This window comes from Galleria mellonella, unplaced genomic scaffold (genome assembly GCF_026898425.1).
Source record: "Galleria mellonella isolate WM207_F2 unplaced genomic scaffold, CSIRO_AGI_GalMel_v1 utg132, whole genome shotgun sequence".
In the NCBI taxonomy this organism is placed as follows: Eukaryota; Metazoa; Arthropoda; class Insecta; order Lepidoptera; family Pyralidae; genus Galleria; species Galleria mellonella.
In genome coordinates this window covers 61,218-78,518 of record NW_026441989.1, presented here as the reverse complement: position 1 = coordinate 78,518, position 17,301 = coordinate 61,218, and the positions used below count along the sequence as shown (strand labels likewise).

At 31.3% G+C, this 17,301-nt stretch overlaps 1 protein-coding gene and 1 long non-coding RNA gene across 3 annotated transcripts; one reads left to right on the top strand and one right to left on the bottom strand.

Moving 5' to 3' along the window:
* Positions 1-31: 31 nt before the first annotated feature.
* On the bottom strand, positions 32-5,158 carry LOC128202402 (uncharacterized). Of its 2 annotated transcripts, XR_008253758.1 has the most exons (4): positions 5,038-5,158; positions 3,054-3,240; positions 1,404-1,488; positions 32-159 (listed from the first exon to the last, which is right to left on the bottom strand). It is a non-coding gene; the product is annotated as an uncharacterized LOC128202402 (long non-coding RNA). The 2 variants fall into 2 exon arrangements; XR_008253757.1 differs by lacking the exon at positions 5,038-5,158 and having other exon boundaries at positions 3,054-4,534.
* LOC113518461 (monocarboxylate transporter 7-like) lies at positions 5,110-16,884 on the top strand. Its single transcript, XM_026903400.3, has 8 exons — positions 5,110-5,318; positions 6,905-7,031; positions 7,627-8,040; positions 8,118-8,241; positions 8,352-8,499; positions 9,076-9,220; positions 12,928-13,119; positions 15,992-16,884. Exons 1-8 carry the CDS (start codon positions 5,217-5,219, stop codon positions 16,105-16,107), a joined length of 1,368 nt encoding a protein of 455 aa, XP_026759201.2. The 5' UTR covers positions 5,110-5,216; the 3' UTR covers positions 16,108-16,884.
* Positions 16,885-17,301: the final 417 nt, after the last annotated feature.

The following is a 17,301-nucleotide window of genomic DNA, read 5'->3' as shown; positions in this document are numbered from 1 at the left end:
TTTGCCCTATGTTATAAAAAATATGTAGGTGGTTTAAGACCGTTCCTTATGGCAGTCTATTAGGGAGGTCTGTGTTCAGCAGCGAACAGATAATGGCTGAGATGATAATAATGATGATTATGTAGGATTCTTGTGGCTTTAAGAAAACTGATGTCTTATCTGAAAGTGGGTAACATCACTAATAGTCAAAAATTATAAAAATAAAGAGCAGTTTATTACTGATAGGATTCCTCAGACTGTCCATAATAACCTATTTACATCCTATAATTTGGCATAAGTTTTTTCTTACATATAGAGAATACTATTACCATGGTGGCTAAATGGTTTGGTATAGGATTAAGTTTCGAGATTTCCTTTTTAGAGCACTGGTAGGTTTATTGGACTTACGACAACGTAACTATCAAGAAAAAAGCGTATTCGTTTTTACAAGGCCAGCAGCAGATTTGAACGGTATTGTTGGTGCTCATGGGTGGCGGTAGTCACTTACTACCAGATGAGCCGCATGTTTGTTTGCCCTCTGTCATAAAAAAAAAACTGATATGTATCGTAGTCATTTTTAACACTTTGCAGATGAAAAGTAATGGCGATTATTTGTATTCTTTATTCTTCCTGAAACTAGGTTTTAGGACTAGAAACATTTCTTGTTAGGTGTTTTTCTTTACACAAAAAAAGTACAAAGAAATCCTTACGGTACGACTTTGTTCGTCCGTCCATCTATCTGTCATAGCTGCATATCTCGATTAGGTTTTTTTTTTATTTAAAATTAAGATTGAAATTGTAGATAATATTTTTTAAACTGACAATTTTCAGAGTAATTTGTTTCTTTTTATCATGCATTTATTTAAATTTGCATGCTAATTTTTCTCAAAAAAATACATATAGGAGTTTTTTTTTTTTCTTTTCTAATGATGATATCTGTATTTTAATACTGCCATTAATCTATTATATAATATATTTATTCTAGCAGAAATATACTTTATAAAATTTCTAAGAATAATTATTTATAATATTTTTTAACTATAGTGGGTACTAAATACCTACATTACTTATGTACGCAAAAAAAAAAACTATAAATAAAAAATAAAAGTAATAAATTATGAAAGTATTTTCTTATTATTTATTAAAAAAAAATCCGTAATATTTCTAGGCAATTTACTATCGTGATGTACTTAAATATACTTATTTAGTTTTGTCTGATAGATTTCTCATTTACTTATGTAGAAAAAAATATGAGTAATAAAAACATATTAGTGACTATTTCGTCTGTAATTATTTAATAATTCAAATCTCAGAGTTAAAATTTAAATTAATAAATTATCATTACTAACATACCTAATTTTGATGATTATAAAGTTTATGAGTATTTCTTGTTACTATTTTTAATAATATATATTTGTACTTACATGTTTTGATTTAATAGTGGGAGTTCCCCCACTATTAAATCAAATGAACCGCGTCACTACTATCGGATGCACAATGGTGTGTTATCTACCAATCGAGAATAGATAATCATGAATATCATCTACTATTATATAGGCAGTGAGCTTATGTATTCTATTGATCAATAAATATGTATTATATATAAATACTAGCTGACTCGGTAAACGTTGTTTTACCATATACATTATATCTAGAACTATACATGAAAATATATCGTACTACAATTATTATATTCGATTATCATCTTGCAGCCCTATTGCGGCATACAAAAATTGCGATTAAACATTAGGAGTTGATAGTAAAAGCGTGAAAATTTGAATTTGTATGTATTTTTCAATGCTACTCGTAAATCATAATAAAATAAAAATAAAAAAAATATTGTCAGAAAATAAAAAAAAATATTTAGGGGTGGGTCACCCTTATCAGTGAGAGGTATGAAAAATACATGTTGGCTGATTCTCAGACCTACCCGATATGCACACAAAATTTCATAAAAATCGGTAAAGCCGTTTCGGAGGAGTTTGGTAACAAACACCGCGACACGAGAATTTTATATATTAGATGTACACGTATACACACCTGTGTATTCACAAAAACGCGAAGTAAAAGGTGAAACCGCTTAGAGACGCTAAATAATATCAATAGAATCACACCAAATGCCTGGTCTTCACGAGTATCTGGAGGCATAACAATAAGAATAAGTAATATTTGTTATTCTTATAACAAAACCGAGAATACTTAGAATACATTTGTATACCAGTTTTAAATACAGTCGTACTCTGCTCACGACTTCATTTATTTTTCAATCATCTTCAAAATAAGGAGGTTATCAATTCAGTTGTATTTTTTTTAATGTTTGTTACCTGTTTTGTTTGTCTTGTTTCTGTCTGTATATAAACCGATTAGGGAAATTATTTTTTTATATAAAAGGATATAACAGATTGATCCCATAGATTTTTTATAAAAAATATAAAATGTAAATATATATTTATTACTGTCACAAAATAAAAATATAATAAAACTTATAGTTACATAGGTTACAATTTAAAACAATCTTTGTGAGAGATTGGTGTCACCAGGCTCCCAAACTCAAGGATATCTATTTTACTTGATTTGTTAAGATAAGAGTATATAAATGAAAATGAAATTTTATAAGCTACATGTATGTACTAGTATGGATGAGGATGAGAGTATTTTTTATCAAAATTAGTCCAGTAGTTTAGTTTTTAAATCAAAACAACTGGTTTTGCTACAGTTGAAGTCTTATGGAATATACTGTTAATTATTATATATTTTATTTATTTATTTAACACTTTATTGCACCAACATTAAAGGATTTGTTGAACAATTTTCGATAAGTATAGTGTAGTACAAAAGGCGGTCTTATTGCTAAGCAATCTCTTCCAGACAACCTTTGGATAAGAAGAATTAACGAATAAATAGATAGGTGGCGTGTTAAAAAATAGATCTGTAAAATATATATATATATATATATATATATATATATATATATATATATATATATAATATAACTGGTAGGAAATAAGGAGGACTAAATTATAAGGATAGGTAGTGGGATTTAACTATTATATTGGTAAATAGTATACGGTTACCGTAATCTATGGACGCCTGTAACACTAGGGATATCACGCCCTCGTTACCGACCCATAAGACATCTTATTACACGCTTTTTGAAGAACCCCAATTATTAATATTATCTGTGCCCATGCTGTAATCTCTAGGGAAAACCTCGGCAGGAAGGTCATTCCATTATCTGAGAGTTTGCGAGAGAAAGCTACTCTAAAATCACCACACTGTATTTGTTAAATTATATGAAGTCAGAAAAATTATAATTTGTACAAAAATGGTCTCTGTGTTATAAAAAAAATCTGTTCAAGTTTTCAATAAATATAGACAGACACGAACAAATTCTTTAGTGCCATTAAATATGTATGAATGTCGTATGTGTGTATGTGTGTTAGTATGTGGTGTGATGACCTCATACGTAAACGAACAAAGAATTGTTATCGTACCAACGTTCACCTTATCTAGGGTTGGCAAATTAGTTACATAGGTTTTTTAAAGGATGATAATGGAATGGCAACCCCGCCTGCGTTAAGGGTATACGCTGGCAGGGCACCAGTGAAGTACGATAGGTGTGATTTAAAAATTAGGTCAGTTAGCCCATCGTGATGAATATACCTGGAATTTGTCACGATGGTTTCTAGGAGGGACCACATGGAATCAGCCTGACAGGGTACTAGTAATCCCTTTATGCTGGGGGAAGGGATTGTTAGTAATGGGGAGGTTAGTCCCCATTGCTATCAATATACCCTATCAGGTCGACCTCCACGCGGTTCCTCCTGGAAACTATCTTGACTAATTTATCGTTAAATTTGTCACGATGGGCTAACTGACCTGCCTTTTCATCTTCACCTCTCATTGATACCCTGCCAGTGTATATCGATAGCGCAGGCGGGATACTTTGCCATTTTCACCCATTAAAAAAATCCCTTTGGGCCAAGAAATGATATATATTTTAATTAAAAAAAAAAGCTAGTATGAAAGTGTGTCAAAGTAGACATCTGGAAAATACTCTAAATAAGAGATTCTTTGACATTTGCATACATTTCTGCACAATTTGCAAACATGATCCGTTTTATTTCTTTCATTTCTTATTAATATTCTTATTGTATTAGTTAGTCCATCCATTATAAAATATCTCCTCTCAGTCGTTGATTCTTGAAAAAACTAGAAGTAAAATCTTTAGCAGTTTAAAAAAACATTCTTTACTTAGTTATGTACTTATTAATAAGTGAAGAATGCGTATGGGACTCCATATCATTCCTATATTGAATTTGTTGTTTATACAATACTAAATATAAATCGCTATCTAAAAAAAACATCGTCACACATTCCTACCACAGTTCACATTATAGCCAGTAATAGAGCACTATTCTATTTGTAGACACATATATCTACAATAAATCGGGAGGCCCAGTAAATGTTATTGTTTTTGAAATCAGGAAGTCACCATAGATTGTGGGAAAAAAAAAACATTCTGGCAATTTTTTTAATTTTTTTACAATAAAATCGACGTATTTCCATTTTCAAAAATATATATACATACATTTATTTACTAATCTTATATATAGGATGAACAGGAAAATATTTTATTTGTGATAAGAGAGTTTATGAGTTTGTTGCACGAAAAGAAACTGTGCCAAAATTGTAAAAATAAATATTAAAATCTACTTAGAATTATGAAGACTTCACATAACATATAGACAAAAAATACTACAATTTAAAACCATCTGTTTGAAGTCGGAATCGATGGGCATGCATAAAACGAGTTATAAAAATGAATGAAGCAAGAGATGTATGTAAGGAAAACTTTAATTCATGTCTATATGCTTATCTGGTGAGGAGCTTAGCGTGAAGATACACATAGAAGAAAAAGTTGAAGTTAGGGATGGATAAAAATAGTGAGATTACGTCACAGGTCAAGATGTCATAGGATCAATATGAACCAACAGACCTGGAGTTGTAAAAGAGAACTATAAAATAAATGTAAAAGATTTATCAATAGGTATCTACCTGTAAAGATTACGAAAACAACCAAAGACAAACGTCATATTAAACAGTAGAGTTGTAACGATTGGCAGCCCTACTTTTTAACCACTTAAATCTATCCTTTGCCGACTCATCTGGCTGCGCTCACGACTCAGTTCAGTTCAGTTACAGAAATAAGTTCGTTCGAACCACACGTGCTGAAAATGGATAATGAAGTTCGTGAAACAGTGAAAAGTGTTAGTAAAAATCAAACTAAAAATGATAATTGGGGATATATGGTTTGTTTTGGAACAATAATTACATTTGTAAGTATCGTACGATTGCAATTATGATAAGACGTAAAAGATAAATACTAATTTATTGTTGTCATGCTATTATCAAGTATAATGGTTATTTCGCATGGAAATGTTTGTAAATAGTTTAATAAAATTTAATGCTATAACTGCATTTAATAAAGGTAAGTAAGTAAAAGGTTAGGTATCATACTTTTATTAGTTGTAATCTAGTTTTGATTGTAGTGTATTTATTTGTAAAATAATAAAATTCCACTAGGTTTATTGGAAGGTAATGATAAAATTATCTATACAGTCAGATATCTCTATATAATATCTAGACGACTTAAATTTATAGTATAGAATATGTTCCAAGTATTTTCCAAATATAAACTACATTAGTTTATATTTGGAAAACAAAGAAACAATGCAAACTTTGTTTATTGCAATGCCATGACTTTGCATTGAGTAATTCTATATTTTACGCTTACTGATTTTACAGTAACAGTATTCCAATGGATCACATTAAATTAATCTAAATATAATATAGACATTCGAAGCACTAGCTTCAATATTGGTGTCTGTTAATAAAATGGATATATATATATATATATATATATATATATATATATATATATATATATATATATATATATATTACCCACATTTTCACGTAGATTCTTATCTATTCACCTATCAGTACATTTCTATATGTAATTAGTATCTAATATAGCTACAAGATTTGAATTTAAATTAATAGATTGTTTAGATATAACATTTACGTTTACATCTAGAACATCGACATAGGATTTATTACATCGTGTATATGATTATTCGTATTATTTTTATACAGACGCATATTTTTCTATATATCTATTTAGAAATAACATTTTGCCTATATATTTCTATTATATTACCCAATAATTTAATTTTCTCGCATATACATAAGACTGTTCACATAATTTACATTATTTCTTTATTTTTATATTTAAATTATACCTACAATAGTGATTATTCAAATAAGTAGACATAGTTATGAATTATTTATATATTGAAATTTGTTAAAGTACAAGTGGATTTTATTGTTAAGTTTCGTAAGCACACATTATATTTTAATATAATAACTATACAGGTTTAACTTACGTATAGATAGATACTCTTTATTGTTTCTTCCATAACATTACAATAATAAACTTATTTAAATACAAACAATTACAAGAAAATATTGCATTAAGAAAACAATGGGCGGCCTTATTGTTAAGAGCGATCTCTTCCAGGCAACCTTACGTGTAATTAAATGGAGAAAGCTCGACTAGTTTTCGAACTAATTATACGTAAGTTGAACCGTTAGTTATTACATGGGTAACATACAACAAATGAGTTTTACATTTCTGATACCTACCTATTTCATTTGATGTGATTTAGGAAAAAATGTAGGCATTACGTATCAGTAGCATGTTTTGTTTTTCAGTTACATTTTAATCAATTACGAGTACCTACAATTAAAAATAATGTTCGTTGTATTCGTTTGGGATTAGATTTGCTGATAATAATTATTACTGCTATTATTATATGCATTTAAACACTACATATATTTCTTTTGAATATAAACATTTCAGATTGCAGGCATAGGCCATGTAAATTCCACAGGATTAATATATAATGACTTCATTATTGCAACACAATCGACCACCAAGTCCTTAACAATAGCACATGGTGTGTTTGCTTTAATGCTTGCCTTTGGAGGTAAGTCCAGTTGTACACATTGTGTTATTATTATTGTTATAACATATATAGACTTATTGTCTATTATCATATATATATATATATATATATATATATATATATATATAATTGATTCAATAATGTTATATGAAAAGTATTAAATGTATTTCAATTTCAGTAATAAATGGAGCTCACTTGGATGGCTAGATAGCCCCATCCTATATTTCTATATGCATATATTGTTGTTTTTCAGTACAATATATTACAAAAATTGTAAAAAGTATATCAACTTAATTCTCAAAAGTAGCAATACATGCAATTAGTTAATTATATCAGGTCATAGGTCAATAGCTTTTTTGTTAAGTTTGTTGTTTCTCTGAAATATTGTTTGTTATTTCATGCTTTGTCTACATGAATCAGTATATAAAGTATTCTATCTGTAAAATTAGGGTATAATCTACCAATGTATCAAAATTAATTCAAATCCATTAAGATTTAATTTCAGTAGTTTATGCATGAAAGAGTAACAAACTTTCGAATTGATTATCTTAATAGGATTAATAACACTTTGTTTACGTATATAATTACACTTTGTTATCTCATTTATTGTTTCCAGGTATAATACTAAATTCGATATCCAAAAAGTATTCTCTGCGATTTGGAGGTTTTATTGGTGCTTTCATATTATCAGTTGGATCTTTTTCAACAATTTTTATTAGAAACACAAATGAGTTGCCTTTGACATATGGAGTACTTCAGGGCATTGGATTTGGAATATTGACACCAGTATGCTATTCGATGTTAAATTATTATTATAAAGACAATGCAAGAACGACAGCAATGAGCATATGTAAAGGTGTTCAAGGAGTATTCTTGATGTGGTATCCACAAATTATAAAGAACTTTATGTCGTGGTATGGCTTCAGAGGAACTCTGTTGATAATAAGCGGAATAACTTTTCATACGTTTCCTGCAATGATCACCATGACAACAAATGAAAGAAGATCATCTAAGAAAACAAAAACAACAAGTATTTTTCAACTTTTAACATATACTGTTTATTTGAAATGGATAGAAAGAAGATATGCATGTAAATTAAATTTGCAGATAATGTAGAATATGGGAAAAGAGAAGATGAAAATGTTGATTTGTTAAATCGTAATAACAATAGCACAGAAGTGACTTATAAAACTACTAGTACAAATGAGGGGAATATCGTTAAGAAAATTGGGTAAGTTTAAAGTAACAATTAAAGTAAAAATAAGCCATTTTAAGATACGAGTAAAATTTAAATATTTAATTTATCCTTTAATATATGTACATAATTTTATTTTATTACAGTTCAATACTGTTGGATGTTTTTCATTTAAAAGTATTAAAGGACCCGGTATACTGTAATATTTGCATTGGCCAAAGTTTCTGCAACTTTTCGGATGTTACATTCTTCGTTCTACAGCCAATGCTATTTTTACAGTATGGTTTTGACAAAGTACGTTATTTAGATGAGTATTTGTTTAATCCTTATAAATATCTAATAAATTAATGTTTTTCGATTTCTAAGTTAACTATATACAAATATAGTAAAATCTACTGTCATATTATTACTTGACTCGAAAAATTCCCTATGGTTAACTGGGAGAGAATGCTTTTAGCATTAAGTTCGCCATGTACACATATTTGTACTAATGAATAAATAAATAAAAATAACCTTAGTATGATCAGCAGGCAATAAGCAGAATTAGTATTTATTATTAATTATTTATATTTCAAAAATAATTACTGAATTCGTATCAGGATTTGTGATCATGCAGAATATTGTTCGACTACTCGTACATAATTTAACCTAAAATACTTCTAGATTGTACATGTAGATTGTCTCTATAGATGACATTCAGTTCTTACTCTTGAAAATGAGAGATTCTTTAGATAATGTTGTCATCGTGTTTATAAGATTCTATAAGCTTTTTAAATATCACTAATAACACAGTAGTAAATTCAGATTCATTGTTATTTGAAGAATTAACATATCTACTTTTTTATCTTACTCTTTATTTGTATATTACAGACGGAAGCAGCGACTTGCATATCAATATGCGCCGGGGCTGATGTTGCAGGACGGTTTGTGTTAGCGTTTATAAGTACTCAAACTAAGATTAATACGAGATTATTGTATTATTTTACTATTCTTTTAACTGTCTTCTTTAGAACAGGTAAATGAAATTTTATAATTTAATAAAATTTATTAATTACTTAAAAATTAAGTAAATATATTCTCAATACCTTTTTAATTTTTAAAAGAAATAATATTAATACTTTTATTTAAATTTTTTTTAAACAACTTAGAATGGCAAACAAGCTGACGGCTCACCTGATAGAAAGTGGTAACCGTCGCCTACAGACATGAGCAGTATCATGGACATAACAGAGTATACTGTTTCGCCCATGATACCCCCCCATGCGTTGATACACCTGAGGACTCAGGTGTTATTTTTCTGTACCCAGTAAATTCACGCCATATCCCACCCTTCAAACCGAAACACAGCCATGCAAACACAACTGCTTCACGGTTGAAACACGAATAGGACAGAGATACCCAAGCAATCGACTTTTGTACAAAGTCTCCCTTTGGCAACACATGGGGGGTATCCCCATGCGTTGCCATTCCTGAGGCTTAGATGTTATTCGTCTGTACCCTGTAAATTCGTATATCCCACCCTTCAAACCGCACAGCCATATACGATTGAAACACGAATGGGACAAGGTACCTTTTGTACAAAGTACCCAAGGACTTTTGTACAAAGTCTCCCTCTGGTAATTTTATTATAATAAACTATGTCATATTAATTGCATGACAATTATTGATGGAACTGAATAAACATTTTTTAATCTTCTTTAATGAAAATATAGAGGTCGAAATATGATTTACTTTTTATATTAAATTGATCACCTGCCATATTGTATCTATGAGGGATCATTTTTAAAATGATTTCGAAAACGGGGTTTTAAATTTGCATGAAATCTTTTTATAATCTGTAGAGTATATTTCAGTATTCAATTATTTTAATTGTTTTTTTTTTAATAAATAAAGGCCTAGTGTTTTTGTAAGCTTTCCTATTTTTGAAACAAAATTTGCTCGTTATTGCCATTTTTTCTTTCTTTGGGTCTTTGTCAGTGAAATTTCATAAATAAGATGATTATAATGTTTTTGTCACGGTATTTTTTTTTTTTTTTTTTTTTTTTTTTTTTTATACAACTTAGAATGGCAAACAAGCTGACGGCCCACCTGATGGAAAGTGGTAACCGTCGCCCATGCGTTGCCATTCCTGAGGACTCAGGTGTATATACCCAACGCCATATCCCACTCTTCAAACCGAAACACAGCCATGCAAACACAACTTTCATGGATGAAACACGAATGGGACAGAGGTAACAATCGACTTTTGTACAAAGTCTAACAGGTAATTTCGATGACGGTAACGGTGACTTCTGGTAACGGTAGATTCTGTTTAGTCATTTAGATATCCTTAGTTAAATAAATATTCCTTGATACGTAATAAAAATGATATTTCGTCCTTAAAACCACATTATATACAACGAAATACTCACAGAATCAACACTTTTTTAATGGATGATAATGGAATGGTAATTCCGCCTGCGTTAACGGTATACGCTAGCGGGGTACCAGTGAGGGATGATAGGTAAAAATGAAAAAGCAGATCAATTGGCCCCTCATGATGAATACATGATAGATTCCAGAAGGGATCATGTGGAGGTCGATCTGACAGAGTATATTGCTAGTAATGGGATTAGTAGTCCGCATTACTAACAATCCTCCCCCTATAGAATTGATATTAAGTATATGTACGAAGTATAAAAAGTACTAAGTTGTAAAGAACTTTTCTTTGAACATACCATATTCGCTGTTAACTGTATATTGCTGAATACAGGCTTTCTCCATAAGGGAGGTCTTGCCAATAGCTATCACGCTTGGCAAGCGGATTGGCAACCACAGTAAGGATTTTTATTCTTATTAGGGGAACGCTACTGCTCATCCCTGGACCGTTAAGTTCCCTTAGTCGCCTCTTACGTCATCCACGGGAAAGAAAGAGATGACCCATTCTATGCGGGGTCCATACAGCATTTCTTTGTCGACTGTTCGATCTTTGTCACATGACATTTAAAATAATTGCTAAATCCTGAAGAGCTAGAAGCAATTCCAGTAGTTGGGTTACTATCTTAGATAACAGCTTCGAGTAATCTCTGAATACACATGAATGTAATATACACAAATAAATCACAATGTAATACGTATATTTGTCTACAGATATGTATATAAACTAAACGTGTGAACAATATTATATATTTTTTAGACTACATATAATTTCCATTGGTAAGTGGCGACTAAGGCAGAGCGAAGGGTGGGCAGCAGCGTCCCTCTTAAAACATTTCCAAAGCCTAACTTCGGTTGCCAATCCGCCAAGCGTGGCAACTACTGGCAAAACCCCCGTAGAGGGAGGCTTATGTTCAGCAGTGTACAGTTAAAGGCTGATATGATGATGATGATGATATAAGACTACAAGATATTTATCTACGAGCCCATGTTTATAAACTTGTTGTCTGAAATCAATAAATAAACAAACACATTTTGAGCAAATTTATTTTGATTTAAAATATAATTAATGATGATAAAATCAGCCGTTAAAAGCAGATAGATAGATACTTTTTATTGTTTCCTCCAAAAGTGTATTCGAATAAAGATGATTTCTATTCTATACAAGCTTAAAGGATCTGTATTTGTTTTTTTTTTTTAGTACGTTTGTTCCGTTGTGGAACAGGCTAAGGCCGGATACCATGCTGCCTAGTCTTCAGTATGATAATTTGTCTGGAACAATATATGTCTTTGTTTTAGTTTGTTTCTTTATGGGACATTTTGCTTTTTTTTTAATTTTAAGATAAGGAAGTACTCCGTTGCCATATAAATAAATGTCACTATTATTATCCTTTGCGCCGGTGATTATCACGCCAACGTATAACGTGGGCCACGGCTCCCATTTTGCGAGGCGGCAATAACAACTTGGAAGAATGCCAGCTAACCCATTTTAATCGTTTCTATAAAATATTATTTTTTTATCAGACATTTGATTAAAGACTTTATGGATGAACTAAATAATTATAGTGTATATACAATTATTACAAAAAAGTAAACAGTTTTTTTTTTTATTTAAACAAAAAAATGTTTCTTCGTATCGCGACAAATATAAACAAAAAAATTTGCCTAAAAAAATTAATCGTAAACACACGCACATACATATACATATCAATAAATAACAAGTACCGTAGATAGATCGACAGATCGGAGTGTCCTATTTTTTAAATATTTGTACTTAGAATGCGGATTTGAATATTTATAAGTAGGTATATCTTACTTTTTTTTCTTTAGTAATAAAAGTGAACTTATAAATATTCAAATCCGCATTCCAAATTCAAATATTAAAAAAAAAAACGCAAAATAGTTGTTTGCCCCACAGAGACAAACAACTTTAATCAACATAAATTAAACATGTGATTAAGATGATTAGGAAAAGAATCATAAAAATCAGTTCAGTCGCATAATACAGTCACAATAAAATTCAGACTTATTGAGAATTTCCTCCTTTCACTAAACTACAGCCCAAGGATCTCAAAATCCAATTCAAACCTAAATTTCTGAATTATTAATTTTTAGTTTTAATCATTTAAATCTTCACGTATTTCATGCTTCGAAGGACAGATAAAGCTATCGTCCGGTATGCCACGTCGAAGGCCTTCATACATAATGAAGGTACTTGAAACTCTTGTCACCAAATTGCCACACCCTCACACGATTAACAGTAATAGTCCTATCGTTTAATTGATTAATCACAATTTTTGTTTTTAGTGATTCTCCATGTCAACCAGTTCCTCTGGCTGGCTATTGTGACTGGTATACTGGGATTACTGCGAGCGGGACTACATGTGGCCAGTCCTTTGGTGATATCCAATCACGTTGCCCATGAAGACTTGCCTGGCGCTTACGCAGTCTTCTTGCTCACTGTTGGTCTGGTCAACGTGGCGATTGCTCCAATTATTGGTAATTTATTTTTATGCAATTTAAAAGGCAATAGAACTGACGGCCTGCTTGATGGAAAATAATAATCATTTAGACGAATTGGCAACCTTTTTTTTTAATTCGGTTCGTGTACAAATAAATTATGTAATTTTTTTAGATATTTCGCTTATGTTCTTTGAGTTTAAGAAGTAGGTGATACAGATATACGTAATCAGGGCATAGTCTGTACCCAATATTACGAATTGTTTATCAAATATTTAAACTAAACTATGTCAAGTGTTTAACATGTTATGTAGCACAAACGGTTAAAAGAACAAATTGCTTTAGGTAATGATACCTACTGTGTACTGGTTTAACCTGGTTATTTTTTTTTTTTTGTTTATATACAGTATTACTATCATAAGTAATTAAGTAAATAAAGTTTTTCATTCAAGAGAGTATTTTACAAGGGATATTGAATTTTTTTCCCAAAAAAACATTTTATATGCAATAAAAATTTAAACAAGCTAACAATCTACCTATTGGAAAGTAGTGACCGTCACCTATAGATATGAATATTGCCATGGACGTAGTAGAGTATACTGTGTCGCTTATGGCGCCCCTCATGCGTTGCCATTTCTGAGGAAGGTGTTATGCCTCTGTATCCTGTAATTTCATTGCCATATCTCAAGTTTTTGTGTTTTATGGAACAAAATCAATTTTTTTTTATAAAGCACTTGTATAATTTTTCCATATAAATACAATATTAAACATTTATTATGAAGATTATTTTATTGATCTCGTTATTACATAACTTTGGTTGTAGACAAAATAATAATCGAATTCAGTCTTTTAATAATAAATTTAATAGGCTAGACTACTTTTGTAAATAATAATAGTCCCAGATACTTCACAAAACGCCATCTAGTTCCAATTAAGCGCAAATAGGTTTTTTTTTTTAATGGATGATAATGGAATGGTAACCCCACCCGCGCTATCGGTTTACATCGACGGGGCACCAGTGAAGGATGATAGGTGAGGAGATGAAGTAGGTCAGTTAGCCCATCGTGACGAATTCAACAAGAGTTGTTCACGATGGTTTTCAGGGGGAACCACGTGGAGGTCGACCTAATAAGGCATATTGCTAGCAATGGGTCTGTCAAACTCCATTACTAACAATCCCTTTCCCCCAAGCGCAAATAGGTAGGTTCTAAGCACAACTTCATAGACATAGGTACTCATACACTTTTTAAGACATACAAATTTATTTTTTAAGAAATATTATTTACTTTGTTATAACAAAGATACAACAATCAAAGAACTAAAGCGACCTACACAGCCCGAAAGATAAGCAAATTGAAATGACTTGGTTACATAGCTCGAAGAACCAACAACCAGTGGAGAGGAAAGGTTCTTGAGTGACTCTCCACTATATGGAGCGACAACCTCAAATACATTGTACGAAGTCCGTGAATGTAGATGCTTAGGACCGTTCCTTATGACAGTCTGTGGGAAAGGCCTGTTTATCACGGGCCAGATAATGGCTGATATGCTGATGCTGATTATATCACATAACAATTATAAAAAAAGAAATTAATTTAAAAATTAGCTTATCTTGTTCGAATTAATATTTATTTATATATCTTCAAAAGAAATAAATCTCTTTCAAGATTGAATGTTTGCCATGTTTGTGTAACACGTTACATGCTTTTGATTTATGTAGATAAATTGTCTTTTACTTAGATATAAATACTGGTATATTTCACCACAAGAAAGGAGCCCGTAAATGCTTCTTGTGATAAATTACTCGATCAACGTGGAGAGACAAATTGAACCGTTTTTATTACAGTTAGCTCAACCGAATTTCACGTAATTTGCACTATCAAATCAATTAAGCTGTAATCACTAGTTCTGTAACCTAATACATTTAGGAACTTAGTTTTTTGATAAAAAAAATGAATTAACTTTTAAGAAATTAATTCAGAAAAAAATACTTATACGAGGTTTGTCCGGAAAGTACGTATAAAAGTTTTTTAAAAATTTTATTTTACAATTATTCAGGTAAATCAATTTTATCCCCTTCAAAGTACTCCCCCTGTGACATAATGCACTTGTGCCAACGCCGTTTCCACTGTGAGAAGGCTCCTTGAAAGTCCTCTGGTTGTAGGTTTCTCAGCTGCCCCGTCGTAGCTTTTTTTATCTCATTTATGTCCCCCAAATGCCGCCCCCGAAGTACCAATTTGGTTTTTGGGAACAAGAAGAAGTCACACGGGGCCAAATCCGGCGAATAGGGGGGTGTTCGGTCACCGTAATGGAATTTTTACTCAAAAACTCACGGACAACAAGAGAGGTGTGGGCAGGGGCATTGTCGTGGTGAAGAATCCAACGCCCCTCTCGCGCCAATTCTGGACGAACTTGCCACACGAGCTTTGAGGCGTCTGAGCACATCGACGTAGAATTTTCCATCAACTGTCTGGCCTGGAGGGACGAATTCTTGATGGACAATCCCCCGAACATCGAAAAAAACAATCAACAATGGTTTAGCCACTTGTGGACGGTTGGTTCCTTCACAGCATCATCCCCATAAACTGTTCTGAGATCGGCAAAAATTTCACGGCCATTCTTGCCGAGTTTTAGAAACTTGATTACGACGCGCTGCTCTTCAACGGAAGCGGGCTCCATGCCGACGGGGTTTCGTTAAGAGGTAACTTCACAGATGGCGTGACAAGCCAGTTCGCATCGCACGGCGGTCAGACCAGAACTGGAGCATTGTTAGGGACATAAGGAAGGGGTCCTGCGCTTACCTGGCCTCCCCACTCCTCTTTCTCGCATTCCAGAACACTTTTATATTTCCGGACAGACCTAAATGACTTTGCTAAATCTGCTTCTGACGAATTTTTATTACTTTTTTCAGGTATATTAAAGGATGAATACCAGAACTTCATACCTGCTTTCTACGCCTTAGTATTATGCTGTCTTCCTTGCCTCATATTGTGGCCTATCGAATATATACTAAGATATAAGAAGTGACTAATATTAATTGATATACATTAGAGAAAGTCAACGACTTTAAATGTATAAAAAGGAATTTGATTCCAATTTATACGGGTGATTATTTTTATATATTAAATTGTTGTCTGCGTTTATTGCATAAAAAAATCACTGTACAATAAAATTTTATCTTCGATAAATTATTTAAAAACAGTATTATATATAAGAAATTGTACATAAGTAATATATTTTCTTACAATAAAATTATTTAGAGACAATTTTTTTTTCTAATAAGGTTTTTTATTCATTAGAAATATTTTCAATGTATAATAATTACTATTATACATTGAAAATATACTCATAAAAATTACAAAATTTATACAACATTAGACCCATAATAGTAGTAAACTCTACCGATTAAAAAAGAATAATCAAAATCGTTTAGAATTTTACCAAAATTAGTGGGAGATTAATTTAGAAGTGATTGTAAGATAATCACTGAAAGTGCTATAGAATTGATTAAGTCGTTACGCACAATATAACTGCTAAATTGAAAACCTCCTCTTTTTGTAGTAGGTTAAAAATTTAACTAACATGTCGTTTATTCGTAGATATCTCTGTTATTAATTAAAAAGATGATATAAAGATAGATGGAAGCAAAATTCAGACGAAACATTCAAATTAAGAGACGATGTGAAGTAAAGTATACATCAAATTAAAATGTCGTTTCAAAAAAATTCGGGGTCATCCCGAGAGTAATCCCATGATTAAGAAAATAATTAAAATCGGTTTTATATATATATATATATATATATATATATATATATATATATATATATATATATATATATATATATATATATATATATATATATATATATATATATATATATATATACAAATTGAGAGCCTTAATATTTTGAACCGACTGTAAAAAGAAGTTTCTTAAGTCGGTTGTATTTTTCTATTCTTTTTATACAACTTAGAATGGCAAACAAGCTGACGGCCCACTCGTCGCCTATACCAGAACAGTACCATGGACATAACAGAGTATACTGTTTCGCCCATGATACCCCCATGGGTTATTATTCCTGAGGACTCGGGTGTTATTCCTCTGTACCCAGTAAATTCACGCCATATCCCACCCTTCAAACCGAAACACAGCCATGCAAACACAACTGCTTCACGGTTGAAAAACGAATGGGACAGAGGTACCCAAGCAATCGACTTTTG